Genomic DNA, 21,772 nt, shown 5'->3' with positions numbered 1-21,772 from the left:
TGGGTTGAAGAAGAGGAGGAGAGGAGCAGAGACCATTTTCTCCACACCGCTCTTCCTAGAGTAGCTTGGAGACGGTGAAGGAAGCATATCCCTTCCCAGACCTTGGGTTTGATCCACCCTTCCTCTCTCTCCTCCCTCAGAGCCTTCTACACAGAGGATGGCCATTTTACCCGCAGAGCACCTGACCTGCCGCGGTTCACCACCCCACCTCCTCGGCCTCATTGCATCTTGCCAAGGTGATGTGGGAGCACCCTGTCTATCTGAGGAGCACCTCTGGGCTCCTCTGCTCAGTCTTGTTTCCCATACCCTAACATACATTTGCTGGCTCCTGCTTTGGATCCTCCTTCTGCTGGCTTCTTTCTGGGACTTTACTAGTGACCCCTTCCCTCCAGCGCCCTGGCACAGCCCTGGTCTTTGGAATTCAGCTTGTGTTGGAAGAACTTCCTCTGGGCTGACTGTTCATCAGTCTTGGCTCTGAACAGAGTCACCTGTGTGCAGAGATCCTGACCAATTTCGTGTAGGTAGGGCTTGGTCTATTTACTTATTCATTCAACAAATATTGGTGGAAGACTTTGAATTCCCATTGTAGGCCATTTTAACCGCAGAGCACCTGACCACCAGCTCCTTTTATCATTGTAGGGGCTACAATGATGGGCAAAAAGCCACGTCTTTCTAAGAGCTTGCAGGTGTGTCTGGAATATTAAACCAATAATTTTACACGAGATACTACTAACAGTAAGTGCAAGGAAGAAAAATGGACCGGAACAATGCCATCCACGGCCTTCGGTAAAGACTCTAGGGGACGCGGCAGCGTAACAGTGATCTGAAGCACATGAGGGAATGAAGGGGAGAAAATCTTCCCAGAGAGAAGAGCACGCGGGTAGGGTGAGAGAATGGCCAGCTGGCTGGAGCGCAGCGAGCAAGGGCAAAGTGAGAGGGCAGAGGTGGTAGTGGACTGGTCAGGCTCATTCCAAGGACAGTGGGAGGGGAGCCTCAGATCAAATTGTATTTCAGAAATTACTGACCGCCATTTAGAAATGGGGCGGGTGCTCTTGTGAGGTGAAGGAGCTAGGTCACGGTGGCCCGAAGGGAAATGAGGCAGGGGCAAGGTGGTGGCCCTATTCCAGTTGCTTGTCCTTGTCTTCTCCTCCCAGTCCCTGTCTGTCCAGAGATGCCAGGCTTGTGTGGGCAATGTGCGCTCAGCCGAAGACAATCCGTGGAAGGCCCAGAGTGGGGTGATGGTTAGGTTGGCTTTAGGGTTGGCCTTTGGTAGGGAATCATAGCCAAGCTTAAGGAAGCCTCTCAGATTTTGCCAACTCGCCATGCTGAGGGTGTGCGATTCTGTCTTTACCCAGGGAAGAGTTCAGGGCACTTGCTTTGGGCTATAGGATCCTCCCTGCCATCTTACCCTCCAGGATGTTAAGGCCACTCAGCCAGACAGGTGGGCAGGAAGACAAAGGTGGGCTTTAAGGGGGTGGGGAGCAAGTCGTAGTCCTGCCCATCTCAGACTCTGGAGTCGTGAGCTCTAATCTGAATCTGTGACCTTGGGCACACCATTTCTTCTCCCTGGGGGGCTTCGGTTCCCTCGTCTGCAAAGTAAAGGTGGCCAAAAAGTCCCTGCCAGCTGCGACTTCAAGTCCAGCAGGCGGGACATCCCGCCCGAGGCGCGGTGCCAAGCCTGGCAGGGCGCGCGGGTGCTGGGTCGACACAGGAGAGGAGGGGGCTGCGGGAAGAAGCGGCGACTGCGCGGCAGCGCGGGGGACGCTGCACACGCTGCCGCGCCCCCAGCTCCAGGCGGGCGGCGGCGGCCCGGGGGCCACGAGGTTACGTAAGGAGCGGGCGGGAGGGACCGGCGGCTCCGCCCGAGCGCGGCCGCCCAGCCCCCGGCCGCCCAGCCCCCGCCCTCCCGCCCGCCCGCGCCTGGCGGCGGCCCCGACACCGGCAGAGCAGCCGCGCAGCCGGCGGAATGGAACGGCGCCGGGGCTGAGCCGGGCGCACTCGGGCCGCCGCATGTGCCGCGCGGGGAGCAGCTGCCGAGCGGGCGGAGAGCGAACGCCAGGGGCCACGTCGGAGCGGCCGCACGAGCAGCGCCGGAGATGGGGTGAGTGAGCTCGCGGAGCGCCCGCGAGGGGCTACGGGCCGCCGGTCGCGTGCTGCGGCGGGAGCTCGGGGCGCCCCCGGCCTGGGCGCGGACTTTGCGCCCGGAGCCCACGGCCCTTCCCGTCTCAGTCAGCCGGGCGCAGAGACACCTGGCGGGGACCCGCACCCGGGCTGGTCTCGGCTCCTCGGCCATTCCGCGGTCTCCTTGCCCCTAGCGCGAGCAACTCCAGGGCCTGGGTTTGTGAGTGTGAAAAGCAGTTTGCCGTTCTTCACGGCTGCATTTACAGCCAGCGACATGGAAATCGAAGTTTTCCTGGAAAGGAAACACACCCAATAATAACCCTTCGGTGTAGGAATAGTGGACCTGTAGGCAGCGTTGAGATGGCTGAGAACGGTGACAATCTGTTAGGCACCTAGGTGAGGCTCCAGATGCTTGGGAGGGAAGTTGGAGCACTCAGTTGAAGTGACTAATGCTTCTGAGTATATAAAGTAATTTTAAAAGCAGGATTGATTTCTCTTCGGCGTCTCTCCGAGCAGTAGGCGCTGTGAGTCAGGAGCCACTGTGCTAATAACACAGTAACTCTTTACATCTGCTCGCCGATGTGAGCGCACACTCATGGTGTTTCATCTCTATGCGAGGAATGGTTTGTGTGCTTGCTCTCCACCAGAGGAAACTGAGGCCAGCTTAGTTAGGAGACTTCTCCCAGCTTGAGCAGATGATACATTTGTCAAAAGGGGAACACTTAGTGTGTGGTTGCTAGGCCAACTGCCTGACTGGCCATGAGGATGGTTAAGGACACCAGAGGTCTGAAATCTCTGTCTTCTGCTGCTGAGCCCAGTGTTCTTCAAACAGCCTTTCATGGGGCCCAGGGGCCTCTGCTGTGTAGGTGGTTTAGAGAACTAGCTTCCCTTTGGGGATGGGTGCCATGGGGAGAGTCATGATTACCCTGGTGGCTGCACCAGCCCCTTTGGGGCAGTGGCTTTACTGTGCTTAGCTCCAGACAAGCCTCAGGAGTGGCTTTCTCCGTGGGGCTGGTAGAGTTTTGGAGGGAGCAGAGGCAAGCAAGGTAGAGCTTGGGGTAGGAGAGCAGATGGCTGTGGACGCCAGGATGGAACAAGGGGGACAGAGGGCCCATCGGAAGTTTGCTTAGGAATATTGATGCCTATCCAAGAGACTTATGTTGGACGACCTGGAGGCTGGTGATAGACAGTCATCCTACCCAGAAGGCGGATTTTTGTAACATTTTCAGCCATCTCTCAGAAGATTTGAAAGAACTCATCTTTGAGCAGCAGGAATCTTTGAGACTCTCAGGTTTCATAGTTAAAAACAAAAGCTTTGGGAAGGAGTTAGCACACATAGGTCTCAAGGTGGAAGGTAAAAGGACCATGTGATTTTTAACTCTTCCTCTGTCCCTCCCCCTCAGGTGACACAAAACCAGCAAGCCCACTTAAATCGGAAACAAATAATGAAACTCTGGGGTTAAAATAGGTCTGTGGGAATGAAAACATTTGCTCATAAAAGCTCAAAGAAAATACCAGAAAATAATTTTTGTTTGTGTAAAAGCAGGGAGGAGTAGCTTGGGCATTTTGTTTAAAAGCAGAACATGTCTTTCATGTCATTTTAACATCATTCAATAAATGGGTGTTACTCACTTCTTGTAGCTAATGGCCGATTTGTAGTTCTTACCTCTCCCTGCCATTTTACCATATATCTTCTTCTGTAGTTTATGTGACTGTACAAGCTATGGTTATAAACTGAGATGGGGCTGGATAAATAGTTTAGACGGAGGAGGTGGATGGAGGGAGCCATTTTAATTAAAAAAAAAAAAAATAGAACTACGGCCATCCTCTCTGGGATAAGCATGGGAGGGAAGCCTGTGGCAGACCTGGCTAAGAGTTTTGTCAGACCTCCTCAGGGCTCTGCAGTGTAGACAGATGAGACAAGGGTTTAAGGAAATAAAACCCAACTGCCTGAGTAGTTCCCTTTCTCCGGTGAGGCTCTATTCCCCCTCAGGTGTCTACTGCCCTTTTCCTTCTGTGAAGTGCTCTGCATTAAGTATGTGCTATCTCCAGTGTTTGCTCCCGTTTCCCGAGGCGGCTGTTTTCAACTGGCTCCTTTCAGATGTTGCTTGCCCCTTCTGTCAATGCTCCTGTCTCCTCTTTCTTGGACCAAGTGGCAAGTACAGACCAAAGGACCCTCTCCCTCCATCTTTCTGCCCTTCCTACAGCAAGAATGTAGCTTATAGTAAGAATTTTGGTTTCTTTACAAAACACAGAAATATTGTAAGAATGTTTTCGTTTTAATCCCAGGCATGGGATATGGGGCTGATTTAGATTGTCCACAGCAGCTGATTATGATTTGCCTCGTGCTCTGGCAGGGGTGTGATTTTGCCAGCAGTAGATAGTCTCTGCGATTGAGTGACATTTGGCATTCTGGGGACTTTTCAGAGGGTATAAATGCTAGGGCCCCAAGAGGGTGGGTTGTTGGTTGGTAGCAGGTTGTTAAGTAGTCATGTGCAAAGAAGAAACAACAAGAAGAAATTAGATATTCTAATGGTGAAGATCAAATTTGCCCCCAAGGGACTTGATGTCCCTAAGCATCAGGAAGTAGTCTAACCATAATGTCACCCCCTTTCCCCTCCATCCTTTTTTCTCTCCTATCTAGTGTTAGGAGGTTGAAAGGTAGGAAAAGGATGGAGAAGGATAGAAGAAAGAAGAACCCACAAAGTAGTCAAGAGTCGGATATAGTAGCAGCCACTCTCTTTCCTGTCTGTTTGCTGATGGCCTACAGCTCTCTACTGATGGAGACTCCGCCCAGACCCTTTCACCTTCTGGGAAGATCTCTTCTTACTTCTTACCTTCCCCTCAGCATCAGGATAGAAGCACATTCTAGCTCGGCACTGTCCCATAGAACTCTCTGCAGTACTGGGAATGTGCTGTAGCCTGAAGGTCAGTTATCAGCCACTTGAGGCTACTGGGCACTTTAATGCACCTACTGTGACTCAGGGTGTGACTTGAGTAGCCGCATGTAGCAGTGGCTGCTCCCCTTCTTGATCCTGCATACCTATCCTGCTTCTGGTCCATCTCCTTGTCCCTCTGACGACATCTCACAGAGAGGGCACTTGTCCTCCACAGTCTAGTCTGGCCTCTGCCTTCACCTCAGCATAGCAACTTCTAGATGCCAGCCCCTCTCTTCTCCCACCCCTCCTCAGTGTTCCTCACTGGAGGCCCACCCTCCTCCTTGCGAGCTCCCCTCTCAGCTCCTCTGAGACCACACCCATCTGCCTTTCCTTTCCCTTGGTTCTGAGGCTCAGCGCTCCCTCCCACTGGTTGCTCCTTTGTCTGACTCCCAGTGGTAGCTATGCTCAGGAGCTGCTCCTGGTCCCCTTTCTGGGTCACCACTCTTTTTCCAGGCCATGTTATCCAATTCCTCAACTTACCCTCATCTAAACATCACTGCCTATATATCATCAACCCTACATTTTTATTTCTGAGAAAGGCCTGTGCTTCTAATCCGCCCATCCCTGGGGCTCTTGCTGTTGCTGCTGGCGTTCACCTTCCCTCTGTCATCCCACCCAGTCAGTGGCCCCACTGCCTTTCTGATAATTCACCAAGAGTCATTCCTGGCTCTCCCCCCTCACCCCCTCACCCCTGCACCCCCCATCCCATATCCAGGCTGCCATTGGCCCTGTGAGGTCTACTTCTCAAATAGGCTTGGAGCATACTCACTCTCCTGTAACCACAGTGCTGGCTCTAGTCCTGCCCATCATTGCCTTCCTCTTGGAAGGATAAACTTTTCAACCCACTCCCAGCTTCCACCCTGGGTTACTGCCAGTCTAGTCTTTTCCTAGGAGCCAAGTGACTGGCTTTTAAGATTGCAAATCAGATCTTGTCACTCTCCTGTCTCAACACCCTTCATGGGACAAAGACTCAGGCCTCTACCTTATCTCCAGTGTCACCAGTCACTCTGCAGGGCCACCTACCACATTCTGAAGATTCCTGGCCTCCTTTACAGAGGACCCCTCCGTCCACTTCTTCCCACCTTTCCTAAGGACCACTTTCTTTCTTCCTTTCTACATCAGTACAGGAGCACGTCCTAGCTCAGCGCTGTCTGGCAGAATTCTCTGTAGTGCTGGGAATGTGTTAATCCATATTCCTGGGGCCTTTGGATGCTTGAAATCCTTGTACCCTGGTTTTGCAGACATCTTCTGCCTTCCTTTGTACACTGACACCAGGATCAGTCTTTCTGGCCACCACCCCCAGAGGACTGCTTCCCGGGTCTCTCAGAGCCCTGCCTGTGTAACCTACAGTCTCCTTGTCATAGCACAGCTGCCATTACCTGGGCTTTGTTGACTCATTTATACTCCATCATCCTTAACCATTCCACGAAGATGGGACCCACCTTTTCACCATTGCACCCCAACACATGGCACAGTGGCCTCACAGGCCTGCCATACATATTTTCTGTACAGATCACAGACGAGAGGCAGCCAGCCGGATCTGGTGACTGTGGATTACTATCTGCATGGTGGGAGCCTTGCTCAGATGTCAGGAGGAAAGGGGTGATTTTTTTTGGACCTTCTATATGATTTCCTTAAGTGGGGAGTCACAGGGGACAAGAGAGAGGGATGATTTGCATGCAGTTTTATTTTAATGCTAAAGTGAGCCATTTAGTTTTTATTGTGATGTGAGTTCATTTTCAGGCCAGGTGCTGTCAGTGGAGTATCTGTTCTATAAATCATCTCACCATCTATAAAAGGCCAACGGAAAAGGCAGCCTGTCCGCTGTTTTGACTTTAGCTGGTTTTGTTCACAAATAAGATCTACTGTTTCACTGGCCGCCTGCATTTCTCACTTGCTTGCTTTGTTCGGCCACGGGTTACTCGCAGTGGACGAATGCCACAGTCACCAGATCCGGCTGGCTGCCTCTCGTCTGTGATCTGTACTGCTTAACTTTCTTCTGATGTGCTTTCCCACCGGAGCCACACTGTGCTCTTTGACGAGTTATGGGGCTTTACATTGGGTTCTGAGTTACCACAGAGTCCGTCAGGGGCTAGGAAGTCAGCTCACTGGCTAAGAGCTCTTCTCTTCCAGAGAACACAGGTTTAATTCCTAGTGCCCACCTGGTCAGCCCCAGGGGATCTATCAGCCTCTTCTAGCCCCTGTGGGCACCAGGCACACACTGGTGCATAGATGCACATGCACACAACACATCCATCACATAAAACTAAATTTAAAGATGCTTTAAAACAAGCTTACTTTCTCCTGGCCCAGTGTTTTGTTTGTTTGTTTGTTTGGGTTTTTTTTTTTGTTGTTGTTCAACTTCACTAAGCTTAGTTTGAACCCTTCATCTGTGAGACATTTATCCAGTGCTGTTGGGGACCCAAAGATGAGCAGAGACACCAGTTAATTCCTGCTTCTGTGGGGTTTTATATATATTAAAAGGGAGACAAGCCACATATGGTGGCGCTTGCTTTGTGCTTAACTGCTGTGAGTGTAAGCAAAATGTTATGGTCTAAAGGGTATAAAGGTGATGGGGGGGGTCCATACATTTGGGGAATCTGGGGAAGATGTCTCGCTGGAGAGGTACCAAAAGGCATTTAGGATTACTCTAGTTCATTTAAATAGCAATCTCCTTTAGTATTTGTATTGGGAAAAGACAGAGAGTTTGGAAGGAAATAGATGCCAAATGCATAGATATCAGCCAAATAAGTGATCAGGTATGGACAAATAGTCTTTGGATTGTTTTTGTTTTATTTATAAAGTCCATTTTTTTTTTAGACGCCCTCAGAAGTAAGGGAATGGGTTCAAAGATGCTGTGGCAGGAGAAATTCTAGGTAACCAGTGGGGAGGCCTTGCTGAGAAGGGGCTTATGGACCCAACAGAAGCAAAGCCAGCCCCAGAGGGAGCTGAGGGAAGAGTGCTCTCCATAGAGTCAGCAAGTGCAAAGGCTCTGAGACAGGGGCATGCCCAGCATGTTATCGATCAGTGAAGAAGACTGAGGGGTAGAGCAAGGTGAGAGGAAGAGTGGTGAAGAGGTGAAGACTCATCAGGTAGCAGGGGCTGGACCAAGAGTCTGGGAGGAAGAGAGGTGAAGAGTCATCAGGTAGCAAGGGCTAGACCAAGTGTCTGGGAAGAAGAGAGGTAAAGAGTCAGCAGGTAGCAGGGGCTGGACCAAGTGTCTGGAGTCACTTCTATTTTGGGAAATACCATCATGCATGCTGGAAGCCTCTTGCTGTTCTTAACCTTGAGGTTAATTAGGACTGAGTCGAGGTCCCATCTATAGTTTGTGCACAGTCTTGGAGCAGAGCAGATGGCTGGCTTTTCTTAGGGCTCAGTGATGTGAACATTACCATGTTCTGTAATGCCTCAGTCAAATGTGTGGTCACTCTTGGCACCCTCACCCCAGAGCTCATTCATTGTGTTCTTCCTAGCTCAGTCTTTGTGTGTGTGTGTGTGTGTGTGTGTGTGTGTGTCTGTGTGTCTGTGTGTCTGTGTGTCTGTGTGTCTGTCTCTTGTGGTTTGAGACAGCGTCTAACTAAATCCAGACCTCACCATTGCAGTTAGCTTGGCTGGCCAGTGGACCCCTGGGATCCACCCATCTCCCCAGGCACATTGTGGACGTCACTACATCCAGTTTTTATGTGGGTCTTGGGATCTGAACTCAGGTCCTTATTGCCCCTGCAACAGCACTCTCCCACAGGCCACTTCCACAGCCACTAATGGTTCTACAGGCCCGTCCTCGTGGTCCTCGTGGTCCTCGTGGTCCTCGTGCTGCCTCCACCCGTTCTCGTCTACTATTTGTTTTTTGTTCTTGTTTGTCAACAAAATGAAAATAGCTTTGCTTCTTGTTCTAATTATAAAGATATTGTATTTTGTACCAAGGAGTAAGAGCAAAGAAGGAAGGGAAAATGACTTTACATCCCACGTCTCAAGGATAACCTTCGCCAGCAGTTGGTTACTAGTCTTTGCAGATTCTTCCTGTGTATGATGATGTGTCTAGATGTACATCTACAAAGGGAAATATATTTTTAACAAGATGAAATCATTCTACATATCTGTTTTCTAACATAACTTTTACAACCAAAAAAAAAAAAAAAAAGCCTTGAGTGGATATCTTCTCCTGCCAATAATTATAAAAATTCATCATCATTTAAATCTGCACCTAATTCTAAGTTGTCATTTTGCCAAATTTGATACGTTTTTTTGTAAACCTGCTAAGAGCCAGGCAGAGTATTTTTAAAATGTCTTTCCAACAGTTCCTTAAGGCAGTTGTTGGCTTTAAATGAATTACCAGGGAAAAAAAGAATGGCAGAAGAGCCCAAGATCACAATTAGCTTTGGGTAATTTGGGGAGCCTGTGTAATTTTGGGTGAGTCACTGCTTCTTAGTGAACCGTGGAGAGAACATTAAGGACGTGTCTGTCGTCGTTGCTAAGGGTGGGTGGTGGATGGAGACCCACTCACTGTTCTTCCTTATTTAGATATATGGGGCAAAGTAATTCTGCTTTAAGACTCAGACAGGATAGTTCTTTGGGAGCAAAAGCACCTGTGTCCCATTTAGAAATCCTCTTTGTGCTTCAAAGGACTGTTGTCCTTCTTCTCTTCAAAGAAAATTCCCCTGGAGAGAGGACTGACAGGGTGTACACGCAGGAGGACATTATATTCCTCCCTTTAGGTATAAAACAATTTTTTAAACATAGAAAACAAGCACCAGGGCTGGGATGTAGTGCCGTGATAGAATACTCGCCTAGGATGCTTAAGGCCAGGGTACCATCTCCGCATCCCAGGGTACCATCTCCAGTATCACAGAACACACGTGCGTACACAAGAATAAACAGGTAAGTTCAACAGTGTCTCCTCAGCCTGGACCATTTCAAATTCCCAGAGGACGACTTGCCCTTGGCTAGTCGGGTGGGCATAGAAACTTATCATTTGACAAGAAAAGAACTTCCTTCCGCTTTGTCAAATGTGAAGCAGAGAGCACCACACAGTGTGTTTACAATAGAGAAAAGGGTTCTCAGAACACCAGAGTCCCTGGGGCCTGGTCCCTGACCTCCCAGGGCTTCAGAGTTACATTCCGCTTAATGGATTGAGCAGAGAGATGTGTGGTGAGGAGCTGGAGCAGAAAGCCCCACGTGTTGTTTTTGAAGAGCCCTGGCCTCGTAAGTGCTGCTCTGCTGTGTTCCTGCATCTTCTAGGTGTTGGGTGCGGGCGCTCCCAGGCGTATTTATAAGTTTGGAGGTGAAAGTTGGCATTATGCATGCATCTCCGAACGAGCGAGCGAGCGCGGTGTGTTCTGTGTGGGACGAGGCAGGATGGAAGCCTCTTTGAAAGCACTATGAAGTCTCCAGATCTTCTGCCACCGAGGTGCTGTTAGTCATATGGTATCATTCTGGTAGAAATTATTTAAATTATATTTCAAATTAGCTTGTTAGAATAAAAATACTCTTGTGGGGAACACATTTAGACATTTGTCAAAGACTAAAGAGATTTTTTTTCAACAACATTTTTATTCATAAACTTGATAGTCTTCTTCTTATTCCTCAGAGAATGAGAGAACATGGACTCTCTGGCTGAGGAAACCCCGTGGTACCTGGGTGCCTCCTGGCTGAAGGAGGGCTGTTAAGCGCTTGCTTGATTCCCTCTCTGCTGGGAGGTGGGCTCAGGCAGGCCCTGCTGTTTGCCCTTCCTGGAAGCCTGAGTCTACATCCCGTGAGAGAGGAGCTGAGCCTAGCCAGCCCCATGGTAGCTCTGAGGTATCCTGTCTGGGTCATGGTGTAGGGCAGTCCATAGGGACCTAATTAGTGGGGAACACTGTGCTTTGGAGCCCTTCTGAGATCTTTAATTGGGAAAGTGTTTAATTGGAGTTGTTCAGATAAGTGGAGAAAAGAGAGTTGCTTTGACTTCTGTTGTCCTGGGAGAGAAGAGTAACCGAGAAGGTCCTGGTGGGGGGGTGGGGGGGAGGGATGCAGCCTGTTCCAAGATGTTCCAAGGGGCAGGACAAGAAGCTGTTGGCGAAGGCGCCCTCAAGGTGTATTTAGTTCATATGGTGAGAAGAAGTGGTCTCGGCCTCCTCCAGGCAGACGGTCTCCCCAGCTGGCCAGCTTGTCCTGCGAGACTGTCAGTGGAGCTGGAGTGGGCCAATCCCCAGTCCCTTCCTGGGTAAGAGCTGGGACAGGTTGCTGAATCTCTCAGATTCAACTATGACAATGAGGACTCCTTCAAGAATGAAATGAGCGCAAACCCCACCATCTCATCCAATGAGCTTATGTGTGTCCAAGCTAAGCAAGCACATAAGGGAGACCCCTCCCAACCCCAGGGGGATTCCCATGTGCAGGTCTGTTGTGAACTCCTGGAGGAGGCCTTGGCTCCATTCCCAGACTCACAGGACATCATCTACACCACAGCCGCCCTCTTCTCTTTCTGTTTCCTTCATTTCTTGCCTGGACTGTGGCTCTTTCATTAAGGCAGCGGTTCTCAGCGTTTCTTAGAGGTCACCTCAGACTATGGAAAAATGGATATTTACATTACAATTCATAGCAGTAAGAAAATTATAGTTATGAATTAGCATATGGAGGGGGGTTCACCACAACACCTGGAACTGTATTAAAGGGTCGCAGCCGTAGCAGGGCTGAGAACCACTGTGTAAGGCCTTTCTTCCTAACCCCTTAACTCTCTATGCCACCTTCCATCACTGGTTCTAAAATAATTTCCCTAAGATATTTATTCTTTCCTACAAAATGGAAGCTATTCCCTCACTGCCGCAGACTGAAGGCTAAGGATCACACATGCCTGCCTTCCACACCTTGTCTTCCACAGCCACCTTCTGTCTAAACCAACACGCTGCCCAGGTCAGGCCTCACTCTGACAGCAGGCCTAACCGATCCCTGACCATCTGAGCCATTCAACAGGTGACACACAGTGCGTTTGAGGCTAGGAGGTACTCAGTGGGATGAGCTGGGAGGGAGGGAGGGAGGGAGGGAGGGAGGGAGGGAGAGAGAGAGAGAGAGAGAGAGAGAGAGAGAGAGAGAGAGAGAGAGAATCTGATGACTGTACCCTTTCAGTGTGAACCAAGGATTATCTAGGAGCTAGGAGCTAGATCAAGAAGAAAGGGAATGAGCTGGTCAGCTGCTGTGGTGGGACTGGGGCAGAGAATTTTCTGAAGTAAAACACAGAGCTATCACCAGCCTTCAGATGTCTCTTAAAGAATCGAGAAGCTTATTTTAAAGGTGGCCACAGTGAAGCCACTCGCCAAACATTTCAAGAGATCTAGGTGTGGGAGCAGAGCCAGGTAGCCCTGGGTTCTGTGGTCAGTGACAGTGGTCACTGAGCAGATTCTGAGAGTCTTGCCATCCATAGGTAGGGGACCCCATGTGAGTAAGGGGCTTCATTCTATGGCTCACCTCTCCGCCCTTGTACCACACAGTGGCATTGTCCCCTTAATATTCTTCCAGACTTTCTCTTTTTAAAAAAATAAATTAAGATTCTTCCCGGCATGACCTCTCTGAGTAATGAGATCTGTAAGTTTATTAACCTCTGTGAGAAGTGGCTTTCCTTGCTCCACGGGAGCGGATAATCTCCTAGAGGCAGTGAAATCAGTGCATAGACCTGAAGGGTTAGCCGAGACGGGAAACGGTGTGGAGGTGGCTATGGTGTGTCTGCTGCCTCCCTACCATATGTGACTTCGCGTGTGGCCCATGGAAGATGGACTGGTGGTTTCCCCACGTTGCTGTCCCTCTGCCCATTCACACGCCAGAGAAACAATACTGTAACAAACCCCTGTTTCTTCCAGCAATGCCAGTTCTTGGGCATGGGAGAGAGAGTGGGGATGGGGAGTGTTGAGTTTGGAGCAGACAGAACTATCTAGGTAGCAGGACTCACGCTCCAGCCTCATCAATTTGACGTTTCCAGTGTGTTTCACCTAGCCCAACCTTCCCGCCCTCTCTGTACCCTGCCACACTCTGTCACCCTCTGTGCCCCTCTGCAATGTTCATCACATCAGACGTTTCACTATCATTTGAAGCTGTGTCCCCAGTACCATAATCTCCAATGATAGAACCCCTGCTCACTAAGCCAGTACCGTCTAATAGAAACATTATGGCCATCTTGGTAATTATATGTTTTCCAGTATCACATCAAAAGAAGAGATAGATGAAGTTAAAATCTTAATGTGTTTTAATCTACCATGCCTAGAATACGATTCCAACACAGAAGCAGCGGTATGTAGAACAAATATGACTTCTATCTATCTGGAATTTGTGTTTTAGGGAGTGAGACAGATTTTGCTTGCTCTTGTGAGCAGCCCCTCACCCCCAAATAAGTCCTAAAAATGAATCCACCAGCAAAATCTCTGCGAGTTGACCCCAAGGGGGAAAGACTTGAAGGCTGACCAACTTCAGAACGTGTTAGTGGGAGATGCACCCCTGAGACAGCCAGTGCGTGTGAGGTGGCGAGCAAAGGGTCCTGGGTAGGACGGCAGGTGCATAGACTGAGAGTGGAGAGAGCCACCAGACGGTCATGGCAAGGTCTACGCAGGGAAAGAAAGGAGCCCAGGCTGGGGCTGGAGAAAGAAGTAGGCCAGATCCAAATCAGGTGTGACTGTGGAAAATGGCAGGGACCCAGGAGTGAAGAAACCGAAGAGAAGAAGATGAAGGTGCTGGATGTCGAGTTTGACAACCTGAGTTTAATCCCTGAAGCTCAGCTGAACTCAACTGAAGGAAGAAGAGAAGTGACTCCTGCAGGTCGTCCTCCCATCTATCCATCCATCCTTCCATCCCCCCTCCATCCATCCATCCTTCCACCCACCCACCCATTTATCATCCATCCATCCCTCCACCATCCATCCATCCACCCATCCATCCTTCCTTCCATCCATCCATCCATCCATCCATCTACCCATCCACCCATCCATCCATCCATCCATCCATCCAATCATCCAATCATCCAATCAATATCTCTGCCCCACCCCCCCTGCGCATGTGTGTGAGCTGAGTAATATTGAAGGACTGTGACAAGATCCTTACTAGTTCCAAGACAATGGCAGTTGCACTCTGTGGAAAATGAAGGGAAAGCTGAGGTAGGGTGACTCTGTAGGTCAGAGTGAATGCCGAGGCTGGGTGGTCACGTCGGAAAGTCTTGTTCCCATACGTGGTTTGTTAGAAGTTTCATGGGATGACATGTGGCATATGGGGTCAAGAAGAGAGAGGAAGTAAAGGGCTTTGACATATGCTGCTAGTAGAGGTGAAGGATCCTGGAAGAGGAACCATTAGGGAAGGGAGGAAGCCAGATTCAGTACCTGCATGTTCTCTTCAGGAGCATGGGAACCACTAAGAAGGAAGCAGTTGATTATAGGACTGGGGGCTCACCAGAGAAGCTAAAGGAAAAAGAGGACAGGGATGAGCCTGGCGCACTCATTCTTTTGGGGTCAGTCAGATAGAAGAAGCTAGCAAAGAAGATGGAGGAGTAGCTGGCTGGGAAGGAGAAACTTAGAGTAGCAGATTGTGGGAAACATGGCAAGAAGAAGAGCTTTGGCATCTCAGTGAGCACCAGAGAGGTGGCACGGCCGCTGCTGGACCAGACCTAAGTCAGTGTCAAGGCAGGACTGGGAGCCAGGCGGGCTGGAAGGCACACGGGAAGCAGGGAAGGAGAGCTATGGAGATGGGTAGACCTCTGTTTTGAAGTTGGCCTTAAGAGGGCAAGAAATCAAGTGGTAGCTGAGGCAGAAGGGAAAGGCAAGAGGTTTTGGATACGAGGGAGCTCCAGTCAGCGTAGCTGCAGAACGGTGGCTACCAGGGAAGGCGGGCGACAAATGAGCGATGAGAAGCTTGGTTCAGAGCAACAGGGAAGGGCTGCGCCTTGGAGAAACAAGGGAGACCTCTCTCTCTAAAAAGGAGGCCACCATGAGGCTTGGGTGTGGTGGGAAGATCCTGGAGTCCCGTGCCTCTGCCTTTGACGAGTGGGAGGCTGGGTCGTCCGCTTGAGAGCAAGGGTGGAGGACAGGGTGGGAAGCCAGAGGAGATGGCGGTGAGAGATTATTGTCTGGGAGTGGATGGCAAGGCTACCAAAGAAACATGAGCCCGTGAGCCAACAGAGGATGACAGTTTGAGGTCAGAGAACACGAATTTACAGTGAAACTCACCCACCCAGTTTGCCCAGTGGCTCGGGTGTGGGGTGGCTGCATCAGGTCTCCAGGATTATAACAGTGATGGACCATGGATGGGTGTGGGCTCACCAATGAGGAATGTGAAGCTAGGCCATGGCTGTCGGATTGGAGAGCTCTGTGGGTTGGCAATGTTTGAATGGGCTAAAGGGATGGGCCATTAGAAGGTGGGGAACGACGGGCAGTTCATATGTTAAGATGAGTGGGTTCAGCACATGGCTGTGGGCAAGGGTCACTGAAGGAGTGGGCAGAAGAAGGCACTGGTATGGAAGCCAAGGAAGATGGTACAGCATATTTGGGTCTTCTGTGGGGCTGGTGACATGACAAGACTGGTGGAAGAAGCTGAAGCTCTTGGTCAGTGACAGTGACTTAGAGGCAGGTGCCTGGGATGGCCTGGCCTACCAGGGCTTAGAGTGAGCTAAGGACACCAGCTGCCTCCGTTTGTGCTCTGCATGCTGGTGTAAGGGGCAGAGCAGCTTGTGGTTTGGAGGGGCTTGTCCTCAGGGGCAGCTGGGTTCAGTTAAGGGGGGAAGGGGAGGGGAATATTTGAGCAAGGACAGCTGGTACTGACTGGTCCTGGTGTTTTCAAAGAGCCTGTGAGGACCTTGGAGAATAAAGGAAGCCCTACCCAGACTTGGAAATACACAGATCCGGGGACCTTGGGTCATGGTGATCAGTAACACTCATACGTTCTCTCTGGGGTGGTGTGTGGACCCAAGCTAGAGCTTTCGTGAGTGTGAGAACTACCTGGGGATTTCCAGAGTTGGTGAACTCTCCGTGAATCAGCTCAGGGAGGTGCTGAGTAAAAACCCCTTTAGGCTCTATCGTGAAGGCTAGCGTAAAGAGGGCAGCAGAAAGCAACGTGAAATCTTGGTTCTGGGTGGGTGGGCGCCCAAGGTCATTCAGATGCAGACGGTGGAAGGATTTTTTTGAGGAGAAGTGGAATGAGAGGGTCTGTGCATCCAATTATGGTGGCTTTCCCTGGGGAAAAACGTCTTTCCATCCCAGATCCTCAGTGAGGGACTGCAGAGACAATACCACCCAAGTCTAGCTTGATGAGCCAAGGGATTTAATTGGCGTTACCTCCAGGAGCATGGGTGTGGGTGACTTCCAGGAGCATGGGTGGGGATCACCCACAGGACAATGGGCAGTTTACCGGCAGCACCCTTACTGAAGAAAGCCCCTCTGGCTTTAGCACTCACAGATCCATTTATATGTTCTCTGGGAGGGCAGGGCCCAGTGTCCCCTCCCTTCTTCTAGGAGGGAATCCATATTAGTGGTCCATCTTGGCAGGATTTTGTTGGGTAATCGAGGCAGCTCTGAGTTTAGGGTGGCAGCAGCTGTGTTGGGTCTGGAGGACAGAGCTCCACAACAGGTTTTTTTTTTCCACTTTCTGATTCTGATTTATTCTATTATAGCTTTTCCTTGTCTAATCAGATAAATATGTGTGAATAATTTTCTTAATTGCTAGCATATATTTGTATAAAATTGGGGGCTTTGCTGTGACACCTCCATGAGTATCTGAGATACTTTGATCGTATTCGCCCACTTTCTCCTCCCCTTTTCATTTATTTATTCACTTTACATCCCAACCATAGCCCCCTCCTCTTCCCCTCCCCCCCCCACGGCCCCTCCTCCAGTCTCCCTCCTTTTCTCCTCTGAGAGGGGGAGGCTCCCTCTGGGTATCAACCCACTCAACACACCGAGTCACTGCAGGACAGGGCTCCTGCATCCTCTCCCACTGAGGCCAGACAAGGCAGCTCCATTAGGAGAACAGGATCCATGGGCTGGCAACAGATTCTGGATCAGCCCCTGCTCCAGTTGTTGGGGGACCGGCATGAAGACCGATGAGCTGCACATCTGCTATGTGTGTGTGGGGGGGCTTAGGTCTAGTCTAGGCTTGCTCTTTGGTTGGTGATTCAGTCTTTGGGAGCCCCAGGCTTCCAGGGTAGAGTTCCTGTCCTCGCTTTAACCCTTTCTTGTCTCCCAACTCCTTGTTTCACGCTCTATCTAAATAGACTCCAACTTTCACATCTCTAAAAATGTATTTTGCATACAAGAAGGGTTCTTTTATAAGGTTTTTAAAATATTTTTATTAATTCTTTGAAAAGTTTATACAATATAGTTTAGTCATATTCACGGCCCCCGTTTCCTCTCTCACCTCTTTCCAAACCTATCCCCACCTCTCTACCCATCCCTGCTTCATGCCTCTGTCACTGTTATTACATCCCTCTTCCAGGGCAGTCTGTGCCGGTCATGTGCTCTTGGGCGTGGGGCCATCCACTGGAGCTCAGTCAGACGACCTGGGGCCACACCCTTAAAGAAAACTGATGCTACCTCTCACAGAAGCTGTCATCTGGCAGTAGCGCCTCAGTCAAGGGCGGGGGCTTGTGAACACCTCCCCTCTGTGCCTGACTGTTGACTGGCATGATCGTGCACAGGTTCCTGTGCAGGCAACCACAGCAGTGGTTTTGTGTCGAGAAGACAGTTATACTCTGGTCCTCCTTGACTTCTAGCTCTTACAGTCTTCTCATCCCGCCTTCTGTGATGGTTCCTGAACCATGTTGGGGCGGGGGTGATGAGAACGCGGAGTCTGAGACCCCTCCCCCAGCAAAGAGTTGTAGCCATGTCTGTGCCTTTTTGAGAGGGTATCCAAAGGGGTCCTTGCTTGACTCAAAAGAGATTAAGAACTTGGGCATATATGACCTAACGAAAAGAAATCTTGGCCCGAGAGGTGAGGATCGGGGCAGGAGAGAGCTATCTCTATAGCTACTGAGGGGCAAGGGGATCCTGAGAGCACTTGTGCCATCCATGGGCATGCATGGGGCAGAAGGCAGAAGTGGTGACCTATGTATGATGCTGGCAAAGCTTTGTCTACAGCTTCTTGAAGGAAGGAATAAACACATTTGAGCATGGCCAGCTTTTCCTGGTCCTCAGAGGGTGGAGGAGGGCGGAGGAGGGTGGAGCCCCCATCCTCCCTCCCTCCACCCCCTTTCCCCCACTCCATCCCCTGTAGCCACATTCCCAGGTGTGCAGCTAAGGTCTGTCATCCAGGACACCTCCTTTCTGGAGACAGCTCGTTAAATACTGCCCTTGTCAATGGTGTTCCTCAATACCTAGGGTCCTCATCTTCCTCCTCTGCAGTGGGAAATGTCGCATACATCGTCTTTAGGTGTGAGTAGCTCCTTAACATCTCACTCAGGACAGCGAGCCCACCGTCATGTGACCTCAGTCACCTGGTCACCAGGTTCTTTTCTGTGATCTGGAGTGAGCACAGTTTAGCTTTACAAGCGCCCACCCAACACCTTGCACCCAGTGACTTCCCAGTGATGGTTAGAGCTTCTCTCTTGCTTTGGCCCGGATAGAACCTGTTTCACTACCTTCAAAGGTCGTTCCCGTGGGATCAAGCTGCCGATCACTACATTGGCTTTCTCAAGCTTCCTTCTCCGGCCTTCCCACTCTGGCCTTTTGATTTTCCTTCTCTCAAGTTCTTTTTGGAAGTTTTTTGTTCCATTGTTATTGTTTTTGCTTGACTGTTTTCGACTCAGGGTTTTGCCGGATTTCTCAGGCTGGCCTTGAACTTGTCACAGTCTTTCTGCCTCAGCCACAAGTGCTGGGATCACAGGGCAGCTCTGCTTGGCTTGGTTTTCTCTTCTTTCTTTCTTTCTGTTTTCTTTTTTTACTCCCCCCCCCCCCGTTAAAGCAGGAGTCCTTTATCAAGGGTAGAATATTCTGGAAAACTGGAATTGAGGCCTGACTGAAAGACATATCATTTGCTTCAAGGGAGAGAGCTAAAAAAAGCTACTCCTTGGCTTCTCCCATGAATTTTAAATGCTTTGAAAGCTTTGCCCCAGGAGGAAAACAATGCCTCATGGCCTTAAATAATTAAATGGTGAACACTGAGCTAGGCAGTATCGACCCAGGCCGGTCATACCGTGGTCTCCAGGAGCCACTCTCTCAAGGGTAAAGCCAGTTGGGGGGGGCCTAAGGAGGTTGAAAAAAAAAATCAATCAACTTCAAACGCTGCCTGCTAAGCTTTTGGCAAAATTGGTAAAACTGTTGAAATGTCACACAAGAGGGGGAGGTGGCTCATGTCACAAGAGAGTCCTTCCAGAGGTATCAGCTACATCAGAGCAGTGACCTCTTAGTTCGTCTTCTCTGTTTCTCCATTGCTAAGGGCTGGCCATGTGAGAAGACTGTGGCCTCAGACAATGTCTCTGTCTGCTCTACTGCTAATACGGGTGGCACTGGCTTCCCCACGTAATCGATGGAAATTTCTGGACACGCTGTGAGGGCAGGAGAAGGCTCCTCTTTCTTCCCTCCCTGGCAGTGGTGGCCTCTGGGATCAGCCCGTCGTTTCCTGGCCGTTCGCCCATTCACGGGCTTTGTCTTGGAGGCCACAAAAAGGCATGGCACACACACACATAAGGTTGCCCACAAGGTTACAGCAGTGACCACGGTGACCTTGTGGGGTCTTTCTTGCCTTCTGTGGAAGAATGAGTTCTACCAGGACAAGGGATCTTTTCTTTCTTGATCACTCATATGCATTTCGTCTAAGCATCCACGTTTCAAAAATTAAAAAAAGAAATGGAGCTCAGAGACACCAAGCCACTTGATACAAATTGCACAGCCAATGTACAAGTTTCACACATTGTCTATGCAAAGGCATGACACTCTAAAGTTCATATTTTGTAAGACTTACAGTTGCACGAGGGAAAAAAAAAAACACCTTTATTTTAAGAGTACAACTAGAGGTCTAGAGGAGAAGGCAGACATGTCCCTCAAGAGGGTTGTGGCCACAGAATTTTAAGAGGGCAGAGGTTGAAAATAAGTCTTACTCTGACGCGAGTCACTTGGCTGCAGACGTCATCTGCCCAGCTCCTACGCTAGCACAGCCATCTTCCCTTTCCCAACCCCGTCTCCCAGCTTTTTCCTGGTCCTGTCTCCCAATTTCAGTAGTGATTATCAGAACGACTGGACTTCAGTCCTGTTGAATTGCTTCTTACAGCCACACTCATTAAGCTGTTATTTCAGATTATGCAACAGGAATCCAAATGTCAGCTGCGCAAACCTGCTGGACTGGATCTGTGCATCGATCTCTTTGACCCTGACACAGAGTGTGGTCAGGAGCCCTCCGGAGCCCACACTGACTGCCTGCCTGCTTTTGGCCATGACTCAGAATCCTTCCTGGGCTCCTCCAGGCTCCTCCAGGCCACACGTCCACACTTGATGGCTACCTTCCTTATTTGGGTCTGAGCTGGACAAAAGCCATCCTGTCCTCTACTGTTGAGCTGGAAGGCTTCAGGATTTGGTCCCCAACCCTTCAGAGACGCTGGAGGTTTGAATTCTTAGAGGTCATGCTAGTTTCTCTTTGCACGTCTTATGAAAAATTCCTTGATTTCTCTATAAGCTCTCTTTTTTTTCCTGGAGTGAGTTCTTTATCCACTAAAGGGAGAATCAGCCCAGTGAATCATGAGTGCGGTTGGCGAGGGACGCTGACTCACGTGACGTGAAGTCTAGATGAGGTCTCACATAGTGCTTATTGCTGGGAGAAAGTCACAGTTGAGACTTTCTGAGGTCGAAGGAAAGTTTCAGGTAGCCTCTGACTTTTCCTGATAGAAATGTAAATGTTCCCCCTATCTATATCCATGGGATCAAATATTTGGCTAGCTGAGGCGGGTATACACTCAAACATCTGATCTAGAGGCCTCTGGTCTTTGTACTTGGTCTTATCAGAGTCAATAGCTTTATTTGGTTGCCTGCATTCAAGAGGCAGCCAGTGTGAACAGCTGCCCTTGAGCCGCCTGGGAGGAGGTTAGCCTTGTAAAGACAGCAGATTGGGCCCAGCAATGCCCTCTTTAGGTCCCCCAACCACCCACTTACTGATTGATATCTACTGTGTACCTTTAGTGTTGGCAGGGACAGACTCAGCCTACCTTTGTAGACCCAGCAGTGGTTCTCAACTTCCCTGATACTGCGACCTTTCAATACAGTTTCACATGTTGTGGTGACCCCCAACCATAAAATTATTTAGCTGCTACTTCATAATAGTAATTTTGCTACTGTTATGAATTGTAATGTCAATATCGAATATGTAGGATATCTGATAGGAGAGCCTCAAAGGGGTTGCAGCCCACGGGATGAGAACCCCTGCCTTATAGCCTAGCAAGGAAGACGGACTGAGAATAACTACAAAGTTACAACTTAATTATAGTTGATTCCTTCACTGAGTTTTGTTCTTGGTGGTGTTTGCCGTATCAGGTATAAGAGCCCTTGCCTTCTGGGGCAGTGTAATGTAATGAAGCACACAGTGAATGAGAACAGGAGGAGTAAACCCTATGATGTAAGTGTTAGAAGGAACAAGAGACGGGAGAGAGTGATTGGGAGTGTGGCTGAGTGGGCAGGGCAGCTGCTATTGTCAAGTTCTGAATCATTTGCTGACTCTGCAAAACTCCTCTCTACCCTCCTCACCAGTGTGATGGATAGTGTCGGGAGCATGTGATGGATAGTGTC

The 21,772-nt window shown here is 49.9% G+C and overlaps 1 protein-coding gene across 2 annotated transcripts in view; it reads left to right on the top strand.

Moving 5' to 3' along the window:
- The first annotated feature begins 1,906 nt into the window (after positions 1-1,906).
- Homer2 (homer scaffold protein 2) overlaps positions 1,907-21,772 on the top strand; it is a 98,382-nt gene continuing 78,516 nt past the window's right edge. Inside the window, exon 1 of one of the 2 annotated variants that reach the window (XM_029540310.1) lies at positions 1,907-2,101. In XM_029540310.1, the coding sequence (XP_029396170.1) occupies positions 2,097-2,101 (5 nt within the window). In that variant the 5' untranslated portion in view covers positions 1,907-2,096. The remainder of the gene's footprint in view (positions 2,102-21,772) is intronic. The other variant, XM_021199278.2, reaches the window with a different exon arrangement.

The sequence above is a fragment of the Mus pahari genome, chromosome 1, assembly GCF_900095145.1.
Source record: "Mus pahari chromosome 1, PAHARI_EIJ_v1.1, whole genome shotgun sequence".
Lineage (NCBI taxonomy): Eukaryota > Metazoa > Chordata > Mammalia > Rodentia > Muridae > Mus > Mus pahari.
This window is presented reverse-complemented; position numbering and strand designations above follow the sequence as displayed.